The sequence below is a fragment of the Microchirus variegatus genome, assembly GCF_963457635.1.
Source record: "Microchirus variegatus genome assembly, chromosome: 3".
In the NCBI taxonomy this organism is placed as follows: domain Eukaryota; kingdom Metazoa; phylum Chordata; class Actinopteri; order Pleuronectiformes; family Soleidae; genus Microchirus; species Microchirus variegatus.
The window spans coordinates 1,943,738-1,964,818 of NC_139804.1; the positions used below are offsets into that span (position 1 = coordinate 1,943,738).

Consider the following 21,081-nt stretch of genomic DNA (forward strand, 5'->3'; position numbering starts at 1 on the left):
ACTATATCACAATATTTAAGTCACAATACAATATTATCACTATATTTAAGTCACTATAAGATATCACGATACACAATACAATATTAACAAGATATTTAAGTCACGATACTGTATATAGTTCTGGGGACGAGATTTCAGTCTGAAACAGGGGGGCTGACGAGAGCTTCAGTGAGGAGAGGTTTTTATCGGCTTGTTTCCAGGAATTAGGAGGTTTTTGACCATAAAAAGTAATATGTATGTAAGTAAACCTCCAAAACTCACATATATGTGCGATAGGACCACTCTAGGTCCACTTTAGTGATTACTAATAAAGAGCTAGTATGTTACTTATTGGGGATGTGAATCTTTGGGTGGCTCGCGATTCGATTCCGATTCTCAGGGTCACGATTGGATTCAAAATTGATTCTGGATTCAAAAATTGATACAATGCATAGTGTGTTGAGGCAAATTACGGCATCAAAACAACAACAACAAGAGTTTGTATAAGATAATGTGATAATGTGATCACACAAAGGCAAACTTAAGACAAAAGTTAACATTTATTCATTCAAAACAAATAGAAACTTACATGACTTTAGCATTAATAAAAGCTAAGGCTAGCTGCCTTTTTCTCCCAGAAGTTACACAAATAAACTGTACACAAATAACACAAACTGGTGTTTTGTGTGGTTTTTCAAAATAGAAACTTAAAATTATATATTTTTTTATTATTTTTTTTTAATTTCAAAAATAGATTTTTGAAGTTTATGAATCGATTCAGAATCGTTCCTGTGTGAATTGATATTTTCTCCCACCCCTACTACATATATCGTAAGCACCTGGTGCGTATATGTTCCCTAAAGTGTGACCAACATTTCTTATAATTCTATAATAAACATTTACTAACTGTTAATTAATGTTTTATAAACCAATGTCACCACCTTAAATGCCGAACACCTGTTGTATCGATCATACAATTTAATATTTAAAGGTGCATTATGTAATAAATCTAAATCAACTGGCCATAAAATCCTCCTAATATGTCACAGAGACTCAGGAATAATGTTCATATAACAAACTGAACTCACCAACAACAACAGTACAGACAAAATATTTGCATTAAAAAAAATCTTTTGCAGACCGCAAATCATGTTCATGTTTTGAAATCATGTTTTGTCATGTGGCGCCACCTACCGCCGTCTACCAATCATTGCAGTCAGTAGAGTCTCAGCTGCCAAGCAACCACGGGTTGCCAGTTACGTCAGAAAACGAAATTAATGTAGTAACCATTTTTGGCCACATTCTTACATATGGCACCATAAAAAATGACTTAGTTACTTTTTTTGGTCGCGTTCATCTGTAAGAGGTAAAAAACAACACTGCCACACACTTGATGCATAAAATAGTAAACTGTTTTATTTTTCTTTATTTTTTTTAAACCATGCCACTGAACACCGACGCGTACAGAGTTTGTGCCTGAATTCACACACTGAGAAAAACACTTCCACACACACACACACGCACACACACACACACACACGCACGCACACACACACTGTGTTACAAAGCTGTAATGAAGAGGGATTCTTTTTTTGTCTTTTTACTGCACACATGGCAAGAAGAACAACCCTGATTGGACACCAGGTCGAGCTTTGATCTGGCCCTGAGGTAGACACACATCGACATAATCTAAACAATGCTAATCACATCCGTCTAGGACACATCAAATAAAAATAAAAAGGACATCTGCATCATCATCATCATCACGACATAGAAAGATCAAAGAAAAGGAAGGAAAAGAAAAAACCCAAACAAACAAAAGTGCTCTATTTCTTTTGGTCCACCGAGGAAATCCATGAATAGTGCATGTTCATGTAGAGTAGATACAGCGAGTGTGTGTTTTCATGGCACTGAGTGTTGGTGGCTACTTAAGACGGCGGCGGCGGCGTTAGCGGCGCCTAGCGGTTTTTTTGTTTGTTTAACGTCCAAAGATCGCAGTCCGTTTTCGGTTTGTCGGGAAAACAATTTCCGAGACAAACTTTCACGTCCAGGATTGTTTTCGGGAAGAGCGTCGAGGCCACGACGCTTCCCGCCGCCGTCGCCGCCGCTGCTTCCCGGGTTTTGCGATGTTTTTGTGGATCAACAATGGCAGTCTAACCTTTTCTCTTTTTTTTTTTCGTAGTTAAGTAACAATAAACAAACACCCAGGAACGACGAGCAACAGCACAGACCCGCGTACTTCAAGCACATTGACGCTCCACTTATAAAAGAGGCACGAGGGAGGAGGAGGGACCTTAAATCGGACACTTATAAAACACACGCTGTTTTTTTTAAAGAGGTTTTTTTTTTTCTTCTTTTCTCAAATCATACCAAAAAATGTAAACAAATCGCAAATTACCGTAATACAAAAATACAACATGTTTAAATCTATAAAGGCCTGTGCTATAGGCTCACATCAGGGAATATACAGTAACATACAGTGACAGTTTGTACATTACAGCTACACTAACGACTGACAATATCACCTGCTCGAATTTTCTCTTTTTGTAAAAAAAAAAAAAAATCTCCCGTGTTTTGTTCAATTTTCCTTTTTAGAAAATTCGCGATTTTGTGTTTTTTATAAGACATCTATATTTAGGTAATGGTTAAAAAACTACACATAAAAGCCGTGTCCAGGCGTTCTCTTTTCAAAACACACTGTTTGACCGTTTAAAATATGATTGATTTTTTCATTTATTTGTTAGAAAAATTAAAACTACTCGTGGTTGAATGGGTAACTATACTACTATATAGTAGCATAGCAGGTGGGACGTAGTATACTGCTGACGTATAGTCGTAGAATACTATACACGTCAATTTTTTTGGTAACAAATGTAATAGCAAAAGAAACTTGTGTTGTGATTCAAACAAAACACACACAAACAAACAAAAAAACACCCACTGCAAGAACGACAAAGGCAATTAAAAGAGATCAAGCTCATGAGGTCAAAATGTGGCAGCCATTCAAGTAACAACATGCAGGAAGTGAAGTGAACTCCAAAATAAAACGAAAAACAACAACAACAACAAAAAATACAAATAAAATAAAAACCAACATCTGAGAGGAAATCAGGAAAAGGCAAAAAATGTCACAATGTTCAGTCAAATCGAGCCTTGGTGGAATATTTTTAAACATCTACTGCACAATCAGAGGAGATGACGACGCTAATGCTTTTAGCGGTCGATTCAAAGAGCTTCTGCTCACACGGAGACGTCGCAGCCACTGTGGCATTGATTCACAACCACAGTGGATCCATTAGAGTTATTATATATATATGTGTGTGTTTGTGTGTGTGTGTATATATATATATATATAAATGTACTTGAGCACTCAAACTCTTCACTGTCAATTAACTCAAACAACTGCGGTTATAGTTTTTTATTTTTATTTAAAGACGCTGAACGCTTGTGTTTTTATTACTGCTGTGCACGTTAACGCACATGAACGCGTTTCCATTGCGAGTGAGCGGAAAAAAGACGCGCGCGGCGTCATGTTTACGTGCCACGGCACTGTTTACCAGTTAGCTCCGTTGACTACTTTAGCGCCGTTAGCGTTAGCCTACAGTGGAACTGGAGCGGTCTGTTTATTAAAAGGAAGATAGCAGCGCTACAAATAACTAGCGTACCTGCGTACGTCTGTTTTTAAAGATTAGCGTTAGCTTTATAGACTCATTTTAACACTTGGGAGTTACGTTTACATGACGTCACGTGCGTTAATGTGCCTTAACGTTGACCGCCGTGCCCAGCACTAGCACTAGTTTTTATATCTACTACGGCTGTAAGCTAATCCTGCGCTCACGCCAGACTTACAAAATTTTTCGTCACATATTTTGTCCAGCGGAACAAAAAACTGAACAAAAACAAAAAGTAGAGAACGTGGAAAATGGTCGGCGAAGAAGTCGGTGACGCCAACTGGCTGAAAATGCAGTGGCGCGAAAATGTCGCGTTTGGCGTGAACGCAGCATTAGGTTGTCGCGTTTTCCAAATATCAACTTTGAGTATCACGTGATGTGCGATTCCCGCAAAGACATTTCACCCTGCCCTCAAACACACTCCTTAACCAGTAAGAATGAGATTTGTTCGCTAACTTTGCGATCTACGGTGTAGAACCAAAATGATTCTGTTTTTTTAGAGGCTATGTTGTCGTGATTGTCCTCCGATTTCACAGCGAGACAACAAAACTGTAGCTACCTGATCCGTATCGTGGCGGAAACCCCCGATTTGTGCTACACGTGTGCGACAGCGCGGCTACTTCCTGTTACGGTGGCTCACAGCGCCCTCTGCTGGGACCACACGGAAATCACTTCTATCCGAATTCTTAACGTCTATCCGAATCCAATGAGCGACGGCTCTTTTGTAAACTTTCAAGTCTTCGAGTCATTTGAAGGTGTCACAGAAAATGTGACGGAACGATTTTTTATCACTTATTCGTAAATAAATTGACCAAATTGATAATGCGGCGAATCATTATCGGCATTATCTTTTCTCATTATCTTTTGTGTACACAAATACTTACATCACTGTCTCTCATCACTGCATCAGTTCAGTTTTTCAAGACATTTTTTTAAACTCTTAAAGGTCCAGTGTGTAACATTAGCAGGTTTTATTTATTTTACACACAAGTACGTTGGGTAAAATAAATGTTATGCTACAGTCGTGCTAATGTGTAAATCTGAACGTAGGAAATTGGAGGTTTTAAAAAAACCTTTAAGGGGCCTCAATTAGAGAAGCTCTGGAATAGCACATTTTGAGTTTGCAGATAAATTGTTTTCGTTATTATGGACCCGTCAATCAAACTTTAGTGTTTAAGATTAGAGTTTTTCTTAAATGATACCAAATAAACCATAGGATGTTTCAAAGCCTTAAAATAACTCCTACACGTAATTTGGGCGAAGGTCACTCTTTAACGAAGTCCGCCATCTTGCGATGCCAGGATTGTACGGCAGCCCAAATGGACAAATAAGTCACAATGTGTTTTCTGCGATGTTGAGATTTGCAACCGGGCTCCTATTGGACGATACTAGCTGTCAATGTCATATATGCCGTATTTATCAATTATTTTCCTTTGAAATTGGAACATAATTTACAAAATTGGCACGGTTGCCCCCCTAGTGGCCATTTAATATATTCATATTCATATTCCCTGGTTGGCTTAAGGAGGAACCCTAAGAAGACGAATTACGTTCTTTTTGAATATACGTTTTCTCTGGTCAGTGTGACTTATTTTGAACCATAATTTTTACTTTGCTAATGAAAAAGACAACTCTTAGAAATAAGGGTTCCAAAAGGGTTCTTCTACAAGGGCTGAGGTTCTACCTGGAACCATTTGCTTCTGGAAAAACCCTTTCCCAAAGAAAGGGTTTTCAAGGGTTCTTGGTAACACTAATGGTTTCAGTAAGAACCATTTTGATCCAGAGAACCCTTTAAAACCTATTTCCTGAATAAAGGGATTTAAAAGGGTTCTTGGTGGAACCCTCCAAAAGGGTTCTCCTACGAGGACAAGCCCAAGAACCTTATATGGTTCTACTAAGCACTTTTATTTCTAAGAGTGTGGAGGCCACCGTAGTTCCCCGACGGTCACTAATTCTTACACACTGGATCTTTTTGAAGAAATATTAGCTCTGTGTGTGTTGTGTGTCAGTGTGTGTGTGTGTTGTGTGTGTGTGTGTGTGTGTGCGTGCGTTGAGGTCCAAGTCCCGCTCAGACGTAGCAGACGTACAGGTAAGTCTTTTCTATCCTCCAGTCGGCCGGGACATCCTCGGGCTTGTGGCCCTTCATGTGCTTCTGCATGGAGGCCAGGCTCGGGCAGAAGTCCTGGCAGATGGTGCACTGGTACGGAGACGCGCCGTTGTGCGTGCGCAGGTGTTTGATCATGGCCGAGTAATCTCTGGAGCGCTGGTGACACAGCTTACACTCAAATGGCTTCTCACCTGGATTTAAAAAAAAAAAAAGCAATAAAGCGTTAACCTGGTTGACCGGATGGAACTGGATTCGCGTTTGTGTGTGTGTGTATGTGTGGGATTAGAAGTGTGTCAGTTTGCCTTTAGTTTGACATGAAATATTGATCATTTCAGTTCATCTTCCTCCATCTGTTTGTCCAGTGTTTGCTCTCAGGACACATTCTTCTGTCTTCTCTGAGAATGTTGACCGAACCTGACACGTGACCTGGATTTTATACAAATATTCTTCATCTGACTGGGACTTTTTTATTTTATATTATTACGAATGTGTGGTGTAAAGTTCACGTTGGAGCTGTAAATTTAGCATCTTTAGCACCTTTAGCTCAATTTCACGATTTTTGTCTGCGTTTTCCGGATCGCGGAATTGAGCAAAAGGGAATCTTGAGGAATTTGTGATGATTTCTCTGAAATTGTGTTTTCTTTCAGAGGTCAGAACTAGTGCAGAAACAATTACTTAAAAACTAATTTAATTATTTTGATAATCAAAATTGATTATGTAAATAAATAAATAGATAAATAAAAAGAATTAAAACCAATTTCTCTGATTTTTCAGTGTATATATAACAAATAAATCATTAAAACTGAATTAATTTTGTATGTGGACAAATCGGAACATGTGAGAACATCATTATTTCCACGTTTTATGAACCAAAAACCAAATTGGTTAAATTAACTGTTAGCTTGTGCCCTAAAACTATATTATTATTATTATATATTATTATGTATTAGAGTCATAATTTCAGGAGTTCAGTGTCAGTACAGCACAGTTAAAACAAAAAGCAGTTTAGACCATGCATTGTGATTCTTAATTTGCTAGTCCTCCCTTCTCTAAATAAAAAATAATGAACTTTATATCCCACAAAAGTGTGAATTCACCTTTGACTTTACAAAACAAGAAATTTTGGGAAACAATTATCAACGTTTTCTGACATTTTATGAACCAAACGATGACTCGAAGTAATCGATTATGAAAATAATCCTCGTCGGAACATTTTGTTGAGTCAAATATTCTTAACTCCAGTGCATGAGAGCGAGTGAAGGTAATGCAGGGTTCACGTGTTGAGCTAACGGAAGCAGCTTTTCGAGAGATGCATTCAAAGACCCTGGTAAATTTCATCACTTCTCCATACACATTAAGTCAGCTCACTAAACATTTGCTACTGCTGCCACCTTGTGGTCACCGATGCATCTCAAATTAGGCAGAGATTGGGACTAGAATGACTTTGGTTCTCATAGTCCCAAAAAATAAAAAAGTACTTGAAAAGCAGTTTATTTCTATTCAAAGAACAAAAACAACGCTAAAGCATTTCTAGCAAATTGCTTTGCTAATTTTCAGTGATATTATTTGTCAAACATTTAAATATTCTTGACTCCAGTGCATGAGAGCTAGTGAAGGTAATGCAGGGTAAAAGCAGCTTTTTTGTCCTCTCACTAAACACTTGCTACTGCTGCCACCTTGTGGTCATCAATGCACCTCAAATTAGGCAGTATAGTAGAAAGACTTCTCATAGTTCTACAAAATAAAAAAAATAAAAAAGTACTTGAAAAGCAGTTTATTTCTACTCAAAGATGTGAAAACGGGTCAAAAGAACATCTATAGTTAGTTTTTTAAGAGACACGTTTCTTAACATGCTGGACACGGTTGTTGTGTCTGATAAATTTCACTCCCGACTCGAGCGCTTTCATCTCCACATTAACGCACAGCGTGTGAATATTTACAGCAGCAGGTTCTTTTTCAGTCCAAATAAAAAGCACAGAGTTTTTTTTTCCTGAGCCCTGGATTAGCCTGTCGATGTAATCCAGTGCAACAGTGGAGGCTCTTTGATGTTTTATTGATAACTTACGAACAGCCGTGAAGACGCACCAGTTGCTACGATCAAGTCATTGTTGGAATTTTTAAGTTTTATAAAGTCAAGATGAGTAATATTCAGGTTTTTTTCTTTCCATCTTTAAAGTGTAAAATATGAAACCAGGGCTCGACGGTAACACATTATTTAATGAGTAGAGTAAGGGATCATAATTTACCTAAAAGATGTTATTGTAATTAAATATTTGCTCTGAGAGGTTTATCACTTTTTAATTGTAATTACTAAAACAATATAGTCATTTGATGAGTAATTTAACTTACTACCTTTAAAAGGAAGTGATCAGTACATTCAAAGTATTCATTTTCAGCCTCTTATGTCAATCTGAATGCATTTCCAGCATCATCAGTGATAATAGCTTGGTAACTTTTACTTTGGTCCCTGTCTTAATCAATCAAATTGATCCGAATGAGGAAAATGTCTCCCATAAAGAAGAAGAAATTAATATTTACCTGGGTCTTTTATTCCCACTAATTCTGAGAAAACTCTGCGTGCAGAGAAGCAGTAGAACCAATTCATTCAATAAATCAGGCCGATATTTGCCATTTTTAAAAAAGAAATTGGCATTGGCTGATTATTATAAATGTTGCCAGTCACTAAAAGTTTAAATTCCATCCAAATGTTGATGTTTTTGATGACCTATTTTCAATCACAAATTACTGTGATTGAAAATACAATATATAGTTGCACACGGACCATTAGTGTTTAATAACTGGTTATTGATTTTTTTAAAACAGTTATATTTTAATCAGATGGAGGAAAATGTGCTAAAAATATGAGCCAAAAAAATATTATTATTATTGGCTTATATTGGCCCCTGGGGTTCCCCTGATTTCTCAAAACTGGCATCAACCCATGATTGATCAACCGCTAATGCTGAGTCATTTGACCTCTAATGCCGAGTCATTTGACCTCTAATGCCGAGTCATTTGACCTCTAATGCTGAGTCATTTGACTTCTAATGCCGAGTCATTTGACCTCTAAATGCAGTCATTTGACCTCTAATGCCGAGTCATTTGACCTCTAATGCTGAGTCATTTGACCTCTAAATGCAGAGTCATTTGACCTCTAATGCCGAGTCATTTGACCTCTAACGCTGAGTCATTTGACCTCTAATGCTGAGTCTTTTGAACTCTAATGTCAAATCATTTGACCTCTAATGCTGAGTCATTTGACCTCTAACGCTGAGTCATTTGACCTCTAACGCTGAGTCATTTGACCTCTAACGCTGAGTCATTTGACCTCTAACGCTGAGTCATTTGACCTCTAATGTCGAGTCATTTGACCTCTAATGCTGAGTAATTTGACCTCTAAAGTCGAGTCATTTGACCTCTAATGCTGAGTAATTTGACCTCTAAAGTCGAGTCATTTGACCTCTAATGCTGAGTCATTTGACCTCTATATGCAGAGTCATTTGACCTCTAATGCCGAGTCATTTGACCTCTAACGCTGAGTCATTTGACCTCTAATGCTGAGTCTTTTGAACTCTAATGTCAAATCATTTGACCTCTAATGCTGAGTCATTTGACCTCTAACGCCAAGTCATTTGACCTCTAACGCTGAGTCATTTGACCTCTAACGATGAGTCATTTGACCTCTAATGCTGAGTCATTTGACCTCTAATGTCGAGTCATTTGACCTCTAATGCTGAGTAATTTGACCTCTAAAGTCGAGTCATTTGACCTCTAATGCTGAGTAATTTGACCTCTAAAGTCGAGTCATTTGACCTCTAATGCTTGTTCCTTGTTAATGGAATAATTTACAGATTATGTTGAAACTCAACTGTTTAATCCCAAAATGTTTTTTGTTGTGTGTGTTTCGTAGTGCGGCCTCTCACCTGTGTGTACGCGGTAGTGCGTCTCTCGTGTGTGTGTGTGTTGTGTGTGTGTGTTAGTGCCGCCTCTCACCTGTGTGTACGCGGTAGTGCGTCTCTCGTGTGTGTGTGTTTGTTGTGTGTGTGGTAGTGTGGCCTCTCACCTGTGTGTACGCGGTAGTGCGTCTCTCGTATGTGTGTGTGTGTGTGTGTGTGTGTGTGTGTGTGTGTGTGGTAGTGCGGCCTCTCACCTGTGTGTACGCGGTAGTGCGTCTCCAGCTGGTGTTTGAGGCTGAACCTCTTGCCGCAGCCGTTGCACTCGTACGGCTTCTCCCCCGTGTGGATGCGTTTGTGTCCTCGCAGCGTGCCGTCGTCTCTGAAGCAGCTCCCGCAGAACTCGCACTCAAACGGGTGATCGCCTGAAAACCACGACAACAACAACAACGGCCCGATATCGTGAGAGGCTAAAATGAACAAAAACAACGCTCAGACAGAACATTCAATAATATTATTTGTCAACAATTCAAATAAACAATTCAAATATTCTTAACTCCAGTGCATGAGAGCTAGTGAAGGTAATGCAGGGTTTACGGCATGTTGAGCTGACGGGAGCAGCTTTTAGAGATGCATTCAAAGACCCTGGTAAATTCAATCACTTCTCCAAATACACATGAAGTCCCACTCACTAAATACATGCTGCTGCTGCCACCTAGTGGTCATAGTTGCACCTCAAAGTAGGCAGTGATTGGAGGAAAATATTTTTTCCAAACAAATTTTCGATCCTATCTTCTAGATTTTTTAAAAGTCTTCCAACTTTTGAACTTTAAAAACAGAGGCACACATACACAGGTATGCTGGTTATTTGTAGCTTTGTAGCTCCAGTTCCACTGTAGGAGCGCTAACGGTGCTAAAGGAGCTAATGGAGCTAACTGGTAAACGGTGCCTGGACTCCAGTGTCGCGGCACGTAAACATGGCGTCACACGAGTCTTTTTCCAGTCAGTCGTCATGAAAACGCGCCATGCTTTAACGTGCGCTAACGTTGACGCTGTTAACCGCCGTTAGCGCGTTAACGTGCCCAGCACTCATTTTAACGTTTTACTCAACCCATCGATATTTTCTCACGTGGTTCTTGGTATAAAAGGTTTGTTAACGCCATTAGTTAGCATGCCCAGCACTAACAGAATAATTTATGAATCGATCCAGAATCACGGATGCGTCTAAGAATCTATGTTTCCCCCCTCCCCTCCAGGACAACGCTGGGCGTTAATCCGCCGTAGGTCAAGTCGTCTTTGTGCACATGCAAATGAAACCGGGGGCGGGGGGTGGGGTGGGGTTAAGTCAGCAGCGGCGACACCAGGATTCTCCTCTCGGTCCCGTGGTCTCTTTAATAGCTAATAAAAGTCCGTCGGTCGCGCGCCGCCGTGTTCTCTACACTGTAGTTAATCCGCTTCTCTCCTGCGCCGAGGGTTTGACTCATCTCCACTGACCTATGTGCCTCATTATCTCAGTGTCCACAGCAACAGCCAAGTCGGAGGATACACTGCTCTCCTCATTACAGACCCAATCTCCACAATCCCCCTCCTCACCTCCTCTTCCTCACCTCATCCTCCTCCTCCTCCTCTCTCTCTTCCCCCAACTTTGCCACAGAGCAGATGACATTTACAAAATGCTACTTCCAAGCAGAGTGGCATACAAACAAGATCCGCCGCTGCCATGGCCAAAACTCCCTTCACTTTCTGTCTCTTCACATCAATTATGTATTTCTGCTGTCTAGACACCGAGCCAAGCTGACAGCTGGGAGTGTTATTTAAGGTAAAGGAAGGGAGGGAAAAAAAAGAGGAGGGAGGAGGGGACACACACATCTTTTCAGTAAATATCCTCCTGCAGCACTAAGACTCACTTCCACTTTCACTTTTTCCCCCCCCTACAATATTTATTTGTGGGTTTTTCCTCTCGTCATTTTGGCTGAAGCGCTGTGAAGTGACAGCCGAGGATTTGCCGGAGCCCACAGGCTTGGCCCGCAACCCGAAAAATATAAAAAAACGGGACGAAAATTGCCCAAAATATGCACCGGCCATAACGGCACAGTGCTGTCATCGCTGAGGTGAGTCATCACAGAGAGATGGAAAGAGGGGAGGAAACAAAGGGAGGGAGGAGAGGACGAATGAACATCCACTCAAACCTCAGCGCCAAATAACCTCAGGATATTAACCCAAATACAGGAATAACAATAGTCGCTCTCTAAACACGGCTGTTTTTCACGTAGAACTCGCCGATATCCGGGTTTGTCGTATCGCAATGTAGCGTTTATGACGTCTTGTCCTACTTTGCGGAGCTGATGTTGACGTTTTTGTCCGATAAATGCGATAAAAACGTGGAAGAAATGTAAAAAAATGTGTAACGAAACTCAACAGTTTTAGCAGAAATCGACCACATTTACACCCAAATATCTAAAATTCAATTTATCAACTGTATGTTAAGTATATAATACAAACAATAAATGGCTTTAATTCAGACTTTACTGTAAGCTTAAGTTTGATATATTGTATTTAAGACTATATTACAGTTTTTTGGTGTACGTAACTATCCTGCAAGAAGCACAAACCTCTACAAAGACGTCTTGTCCAACTTTGCAGAACTGATGTTGATGTTTTTGTCCGATATAATAGATAAAAACGTGGGAGAAACATAAAAAATGTGTACCGAAACTCAAAGAATTCGACTACATTTACACACAAATACATGGTTTCTTACACAACTACACCAGACATCTAAAATTCCAGCTCACAACTATGTATTGTTTTAATTGACTTTACTGTAAGCTTAAGGTTGATATATTTTATTTAATACTATATTACAGTTTTTACAGTGTACGTGACTGTCCTGCGAGAAGTACAAACCTCTTAAAAGAAACATTTTTATGTCTTTCATTTAAATTTAAAGGTAAAATATTGACGATATTAGTCAAAACTGTGACATGAGACAAGATAACATCGTGAAATGACGTCTTTCTGAGTTTTAAAGGCTGTTGCAGAACCAATGTTGGCGTTTGTTTCAAAAAATATTGTGATAAAAAATTAGATACTGATTAAATATATTATAAAATCATTGACGACTCTTCCTCAACATTTAGGCTGATTATTTATTCATTTAGAGCTGAATTTGACCACATTTTGAGACAAATGCATGGTTTCTTACACGTTTCCCTTCAAAAATACACCAGGAATCTGAAATCTAAAGTTACCAACTGCATATTAAAAATATGATATGAATCATGAACTGCTATTATCCAGAAATGACTGCAAATTTTTATGATAATCCAGTGTATCATCATTGTCTCATGAGACACACAAACGTCTCATAAAAGTAAAATATATGCAATATTTTATAATAATACTGTGACATGAGATGACCTATTGTCTTGAGGACAGTAAATTAAGAAGTTTATGATGTTTCATTTCCTGTGACTATTTCAAAATAAAGGTCTGGCTGCGGCCCTCTAGTTAAATGTTTGGTCTGTGTTTGCAGTAAATTAGATTTTATTAGATTCTCATCACTGTTGCAGACTCTGGGTCTGTCAATCTAGCCTGTGAAGGCGTCTCGTGGGGGTTTGGATTAAACCACTTTAGCGTTTTTTCGCATAAACGCACGTCTTACCCGTGTGCGAGCGCAGGTGTCGCTTGAGCGTGGTGTGGCTGGGGAAAGGCCGCTCGCAGTGGCTGCAGATGTAGCTGTGCATGCCGGCGTGGACCTCCATGTGCTGCTGCAGGGCCTTCTGGGTCTGGAAGCGCTTTGCACACAGCAGACAGAACACTGCCATGTCAGTCCCTGGAGAAAGGTGCACAAAGCAAGACATTGCAGTTATTTCAGTACACAGACACAGACGCAGGCTTAAGTGGGGAAACTGGGTCACTTCAACTTTGCGATTGCGAGTCCTCCGAGGGGAAAGAAGCAGAAGAAGAAGAAGAAGAAGCTTCTTTGAAAAAGAAGCCTCCACCTAAACTAACTCCCCGAAAAGCCCAGAGGCACTTTTTCAACTCTGAGTCTTTATATACCGTCTATTTTAAAACCATGAAATGTCATTGTTTTCTCTAAGAATCACCCCCCCCCCCCACACTACACACACACACACACACACACACAATGCACAGCATGCCAATCACACAATCAATGGCTCCTTCCCGGTGTGTTAGATGTGTAATTATTCTCTTCATTCCCCATCAGGAGTCAGTCGGGCTGCAGCCTCTGTGTCTGTGCTCAAAGAGCGGCTGATGCTAGCTCCACCCTAAATGATGCCTGCGCCGCGCGCCTGCCTCTGTGTTGAATGTTAAGTAGTGATATCAAGCCATTAAAGGCAGGACTGCAGGAAAAAAAAAAAACACAATCCAGTTTAATCCTGCGTGTGACCTGGCATCTCTTTGGGGGCTGCTTTTCCTGTTGCACAGAGTGTGGCCACGAATACAGATCTGCAGCCTGCTGCTGGTCGGTGTGTGTGTGTGTGTGTGTGGAGGGTGTTTGAGTTCAAAAGAATTAAACAAAATACAAATATACGTCGGCGCGAAGACGTCGTTACAGTCTGCGTTTGATCGACAGGCCGCAAACTCGCGTTTTCACTCGACTGGACGCGACGTTGGCGACGAGCGCGAGGCTTTTAGCGTGAGATTATGAGCTCCTTATTTCGTCCGTCTGCTCAGGTTTGCAGATCATTTGCGATGCTAGCAGGTCCCCGTCGCTCCTGACTCGGATTCAATCAGACATCTCCAGCAGAGGATCATTAGTAAACAGAGGACTGTGCCAGCACTTCATTGGAATTCAAGTGGGGCTGCTGTGTCGCATTTAAAATGCAGTCTGATGAGGTCCACTAAATCAAATCATTTGTTACTGTTATTGAAGTGCCTTGAGGCAACTGGCAATTAAATTGGAATTAACGCGGGGAAAAAGGGGGGATACGGCACACTCATACTAAAGAGGGAAGACACTCTGGTTTTTTAGGTTCAATCAGGTTTGAGCAGACGTTCAGAGGCAGAGAGACGGAAATCACAAACAAGCCTCTGCGCGGTGTTTACTAATCCATCAAAGAGTCAAAGTCCAGCTCAAAGAAACAAGACTCTCTTTTTAAGTTTTTGGTTCTCAAGCTGCGGCTCGTGCATCCTATGTGGTACGAAAGCGTCTTCTGGTGGTACGTCATCAGAAATACTGATTTACTGTTTTAACCAGGGTATTAAGGGGTGGGTCAAAATTTAGATTTGGTGATATGGACTGTGTCACTCTAGCGTAGCTCCCGCATGACTCCCGTGTAACTCCCGCGTATCTTCTACATAACTCCCGCGTAACTTCCACATAACTCCCGTGCAATTTCTGCGTAACTCCCACGTAAATTCTGCGTAACTCCCACATAACTTCTGTATAACTCCCGTGTAACTTCCGCGTAACTCAATCGCAACTCCCGCGTAACTTCCATGTAACACCCACGTAACTTCTGCTTAACTCCCTCGTAACTTCTATGTAACTTCCGTGTAACTCCCACGTAACTTCTGCTTAACTCCCACATAACTTCTGCTTAACTCCCAAGTAACTTCTGCTTAACTCCCATGTAACTTCTGCGTAACTCCAGCGTAACTCCCGCGTAACTTTCGTGTGTAACTTCCGCGTAACTCCCACGTAACTTCCGCCAATCTTTCGCGTAACTTCTGCGTAACTTATATTTTTTATAAGCCATTAGCCATTTATTCAAAATGGTTCAGCTTTACAAGATAAATTTCCATTATATTATGACCTTATTTCAAAGAGACACGAATGCTAATATCGTGCACCTTTTTCCTTTTATGCATGATGCCGTTGAGGTGTGACCAAAATATATGTATTATTTGTTCTTTAATTTTTTTTTAAACACACTTTTCATCCTGAAAAATCGGAATAAAAACAATTAAATGAGTTATCATGACATAAAACCAATGATCATGGACTAAACTGAACAAGTGTAAAAATGACCGACACATCTTTGCTAAAATAGAATCGTGACACTTCTAATAATGATCAATAAAGAGAATCCACAGATGCACAAAATCCTCCTCTTTTCATGATTTATCTTCTTTTCAGACCTATAGAAACACACTCACACACACACACATGTGAAGAAGAAGTGATGATTTGTAATCATTAACAGGATGAAAGACATTCTCTGATCCTAACAATCCTGCAGCAGCGAGCTGATCCTCTGGAATGAACTGCACCTGTTTCACAGGCTTTATCCTCGGGATTTTTTCCTTTTCTTTTCTCTTTTTTCTTTTTTACACACAATGAGGATCCAGGTCCTCATTGACCAAAAGCCCATTAGTCATCGGCCGCTCGCTCAAACTCCCACAATCCCCGTCTTTATGCTGTCGCCTAATGACCGAGGCTCCTTTTCTTAGCCACGTATCACAATATTTGAGTTCAAAACAAAAGACGACTCCTCTTTCTCCACGCCTCTGCTGCCCCCCCGACCCCTCCATCCACCCCCTCCCCCGACCCCCGTCCACTCATCCGCTGACCAAACAGGAAATCCTTTCTTCACCAGCTGTACTTTCTGAGCTGAGTCATCGCTGAACATCAGCAGTTCACTCATTCACGCTGCAGCCGTCCATAAATGACATTAAAACAAAGTCCCTGCGTGACCTGTGGTGACGCGTCACTTTATTCACACGCTCCTCTGCTGGTGTTTGCTGCGGCCAGCAGGGGGAGCGCTTTCTGTTCCAATGTTGTGTTTGGCTGCGGGTGAAGCACAGAGCAGAGAGGCTCCAAGCAGCCGAATAACTCATTATCTGTGCTGTAATGACGTTAAAGTGGCTTCAATGATCGTCTTTGCGTTAACTGTCACACACAGGTCAAACTCCAGCACTTTAAAAAAAACACTTTCAGGACCTTTACAGCTTTGATAAAGTACATATTTATACCGATACATAGTCATAATAATGATTTTTAAATGTCATATTTCTTGTTGGTGTTGTCATATTTGTATTTTGTAATAGCAACGGACTGAAAAAACCTGTTTGTTCTGTGTCTATAAGTAGATTCAGAGTGTTTATTTTACAACCTGTTTTCATCAGCAAAAACCACTCATAACTCATAAAGTCACAGAGCTGTTTGTTCAGAAATAGAAACAGAACAACTCTGTTTTCAAACATCAAACACGCTTTCAAAAGAAACCGTTAAAATACAAGCACTTTCAAGGACTTCAAGCACCTGTGCACACTCTGTATATGATAATATATATACAATAATGGTTGTTTTTGGTTGTTTTTATTCTGACTGAGATGGATGGGAGTAAGCTAGCTTAGATCCATGACTCGGTGTCAAGCTTTAATCAGATATATGCTAGCTTGGATGGAAAGATGCTACTTTAATCGATGGCTAAATATCTAGCTTAAATAAATGATGGATAGATGGATAATCAGCTAGCTAAAATAATGATATATACATGGCCAGTTTAAACAGAGTAATTTATTAATAGACCTGTTAGTTAACTAGATTAAATAAACTATCTCTAGCTGGCTAGTTAGCTAACTTAAATAAATGATAGTGAAATGGCTATTAGCTAGCTTTACAGTAAACGATTGATAGGTACTAGTTAGCTGTCTTCAATTATACATCAGACAAGTTAGCTAGCTTAAATGATACATAGAAGGCTAATTAGCCATCTTAAATACAGTAAACGATTGATAGATTGTTAGTTAGCTAGCTTAAATAAATAATCGTTATCGTCGGCTAGATAGCTAGCTGAACAAATGATAGATAGATGGTAGATCATTAATTTGTCAGCTTAATTACAGTAAACAATTTATAGCTGCTAGTTAGCTAGCTTAAATAACTGATAGATGGTTAGTTTGCCATCTTTGATTCATTCACAGATAGATGCTAATTAGCTAGCATAGATATATGTATTTGATTGATCCCTAAACTGTGAAATGTTTTGTGTTACAGCAGAGTTTCAGGCAACTCTTACAATATAGAAAGTATAATCAAATATTAAATATAAACAGCTGTACAAATAAAGTCTAGAATATTAAAGTTCTAAGTATAATATCACAGCTATGTCCTTGATATTATTCTATATAAAAGTTGAACAGAGTTTCCTTGAGGAGGTAAAGTGTTACTCGCTGACGCTCACAGATATAAAAAAATATATAAAATAAAATAATAAATCGTCATCTGTCTGTCACGGGCGGTAAGTTGAGCAAAGAAATGTGACAAACATTTCTGTCACAAGATTCTCACTCCTGATCTGAGGTTTGACGACGACTCTGCAGACGTTAAAGATTCTTCTGTGCTTTAAAACTGACAGCGGGAATAAAAATAACAAACAACAAATACAACAAATATATATCTGAGTGTAAACAAACAAAACAAACGTAGGTGGAAGAGAGGACGTGTTTATGTTAGTGGTGGCATTTTGTCTTGTTTTTGTATATATTGTGTATATATGTGTTTATTTGGTCCTAATTGGAATTGGTGTTAAATTTAAAAGATTTTCTGTGTAGATTCTGTACATAATGTTACTTTAAAGATAAATAATGTTGTAGTTAGTGCCCTTTTATACTTAAACAACCATTTAAGACAAAATGTTCTGATTTACTCACTGTTATTATCTTAAACTCTTATTTAGGACACAATAAAATGTGAAGTTTTAACATAAGAAATTAAGACTAAATCTACCCTGGATTTGTAGTAAATTTAACTTTCTTAGTCATAAAGTAACACTAACAGAGTTCAAAATGAACAACAAATGAGTTCAATTTCACACTATTCCAAAGTTAATTTGGTCCTCACTGGAACTGGAGTTAAATTTAAAACCTTCTCTGTAGGTTCCGTACTTAAAGATAAAGGACTTTTCTAATCTTTGTTAATAAGTGCAGAGGAGCTTCTTTACGGGAGAGTAAGCCCTAAAGTTGGTTGTCCTTGCCCCCTGCTTTCTCACCCTCCACCAAACAATGGCCTTCGGGGGTTGAGGTTTTTAAGGCACTGCGTGACCTCCTGACCCTTGGCCCTGAATGGGCTAAATACCATGTCATCAATGGTTTGACTGAGCATTGTCTTCAGCGGGGAGGAAGCCTTTAACAGCGGGAATAATGATTTACTTTTCACGGGACTCTGCCGCGGCGCAGAAAACACAAACATTTACTGCCGATCGTCTCCGCGCACAAAGACTTTTTTTTGGCACTCGTGGACAGTTTGATGTTTTTTATTTTTGGGCCGTCTGTGCCGCGGACGCTCGCGTGATTTAGCGTACATCTGCCGCTCGTTCGCAGAGCCGACGGCCGGCGCTCTCACGCTGCCCCGAGAAAACAAAAAAACCATGTGTCCAGGCAACCAGATAGGGATCAGGGTCCTTGTCGGGGTGAAGTGTTTGAGCTAATCCCTTCATTCACAAATAAGCGCAGCCTGTTTTCCTTTCAAGACGCAAACAAAAGTTTTCCCACCCCGAGAACCTGGGAGTAAACCCCGCTGCAAATTTTGAGATTGTTGTCCTGAAAATCTGTACAATTTCTCCTCTGTGTTGGCGTTTTTCTGCCAATGATGCCTCCAATAACTGCAGAATTTGACCACTTAAAGTGATTATTTCAACACATTGTACTGTTTTTTAATTAAAAATCGCAATTTGAAACAATTAAATTAGCATTTCTCAGTCATCATTGCAGCCAGAACTCGGAATTTCCACCAAGTTACGACTCCAAAATGACTGCCACCGTACAAACGCTTGCTACTTTCAACACTATTAGCATTTCTGTCGTGTTTATTTCACGTTAAATCGGTCGTACACGTAGTACATGTTTCATTTTAAACCGTAGGCATGTTGCTCACGCTGTTTTTGTGAGAAAATCCTAATGTCTAGCATAGCCCGTATTGCTCACAATGGCTAGCCCAAGATACGTTTGCGTCCACGGTCTTTTACCGAATTCTCCAATGCGACGCAGAGTTCCGACGTAAACGGAACGGACTCGCTGAAGAGTGAAACATCTTCAACTACAGCTGACGACTGAGGATGAATTTAGCGAATTACAAAGCCTACGATTTTACGATATATTACGATATATAACGCAGCACATGCGTTACACTTATAGTAGTAGTAGTTAATGTTTTGGCAGTATTTTCTGTGCTAATGCTAAAGTATAACTATATTGGATACAGATTTGAAAAAAATTTAATCTAGAAATAAGGCTTTAATGATATAAAATGCCACTTGAATAAAAATAATAATAAAAAACGTATACTACTAGGAATTAACCTATATGATACTTGGTATCAGTATTGGCTCGATATTGATCAGAATCACAGTATAAATATATATTTACAGTAATAATAATCAAATAATTAAAGGCGCCATATGTAAGAATGTGGCCAAAAACGGTTACTACATTCAAATTCAAAATACCGAGGTCTTTTAGGTTTCGTTTTCTGACGTAACTGGCAACCCGTGGTTGCTCGGCACCTGAGACACTACTGACTGCAATGATTGGTAGACGGCGGTAGGTGGCGCCACATGACGCCAAAAAATTATTTGCAGTCTGCTAATATATTTTCTTTAATGCAAATATTTTGTCTGTACTGTTGTTGTTGGTGAGTTCAGTTTGTTATATGAACATTATTCCTGAGTCTCTGTGACATATTAGGAGGATTTTATGGCCAGTTGCTTTAGATTTATTACATAATGCACCTTTAAGGTTTAAAATGATGATGTTCTCAAATGTCCACAAACTAAAAGTAATTCACTTTCAATGATTTTCTTTGTTATTTTTAACAAATAAACTAGAAAAAAAAGCACCTTTGAAGGAGCTGAAAACTCCAGAGAAACACAAACCCATTAATCAATTATCAAAGTACTTTATGATTAATTAAGCAATCGATGTATAATGGATGAATTGTTTCAGGCCTACTTTAAGTTGCTCGGATGACTGTGGGCAGTAAATGTAGTTAAGAGTTGTTTAAAAGACGTGTAAAATCACTGATATACGCGTCTGTAAATGACATTAAAACAATAATATATGATACACTCATACAAACGAACCATTTCTGTCTCCAGAATAGTACAATCAGTCAAAAGTGTGTACCTAATAAAGCGGCCGCTGAGTTGCACGTGACAGTGTCTAATAGCAAATATCGCAATTTCCCACCAAATCGTGGCTGATCGTGTCAATCAGCTGTTTCCTGAGGCCACTGCTCGACTCATGTATGTGTGTGTGTGTGTGTGTGTTTAACAGGGTGATATCAGTGAGTTGGCAGACTGTGAACACACACACACACACATAGTCATGCAGGCTACATTATGTGCTAGACCTCACATGACCCTGTGCATTCACTCCAGCGTGTTCATGCAGACAGCTCTCTCCTGTAGATGTGGCGGTGTGCACACACACACACACACACACACACAGATACTACAGTACC

The 21,081-nt window shown here is 39.6% G+C and overlaps 1 protein-coding gene across 1 annotated transcript in view; it reads right to left on the bottom strand.

Annotated features, from left to right (window-relative positions):
- Positions 1-1,941: 1,941 nt before the first annotated feature.
- zbtb16b (zinc finger and BTB domain containing 16b) overlaps positions 1,942-21,081 on the bottom strand; it is a 41,043-nt gene continuing 21,903 nt past the window's right edge. The window contains exons 5-7 of the mRNA XM_083886633.1: positions 13,315-13,485; positions 9,908-10,075; positions 1,942-5,948 (exon numbers count right to left, since the gene is read on the bottom strand). Coding sequence (XP_083742759.1) covers positions 5,719-5,948; positions 9,908-10,075; positions 13,315-13,485 — 569 coding nt within the window. The 3' untranslated portion in view covers positions 1,942-5,718. The remainder of the gene's footprint in view (positions 5,949-9,907; positions 10,076-13,314; positions 13,486-21,081) is intronic.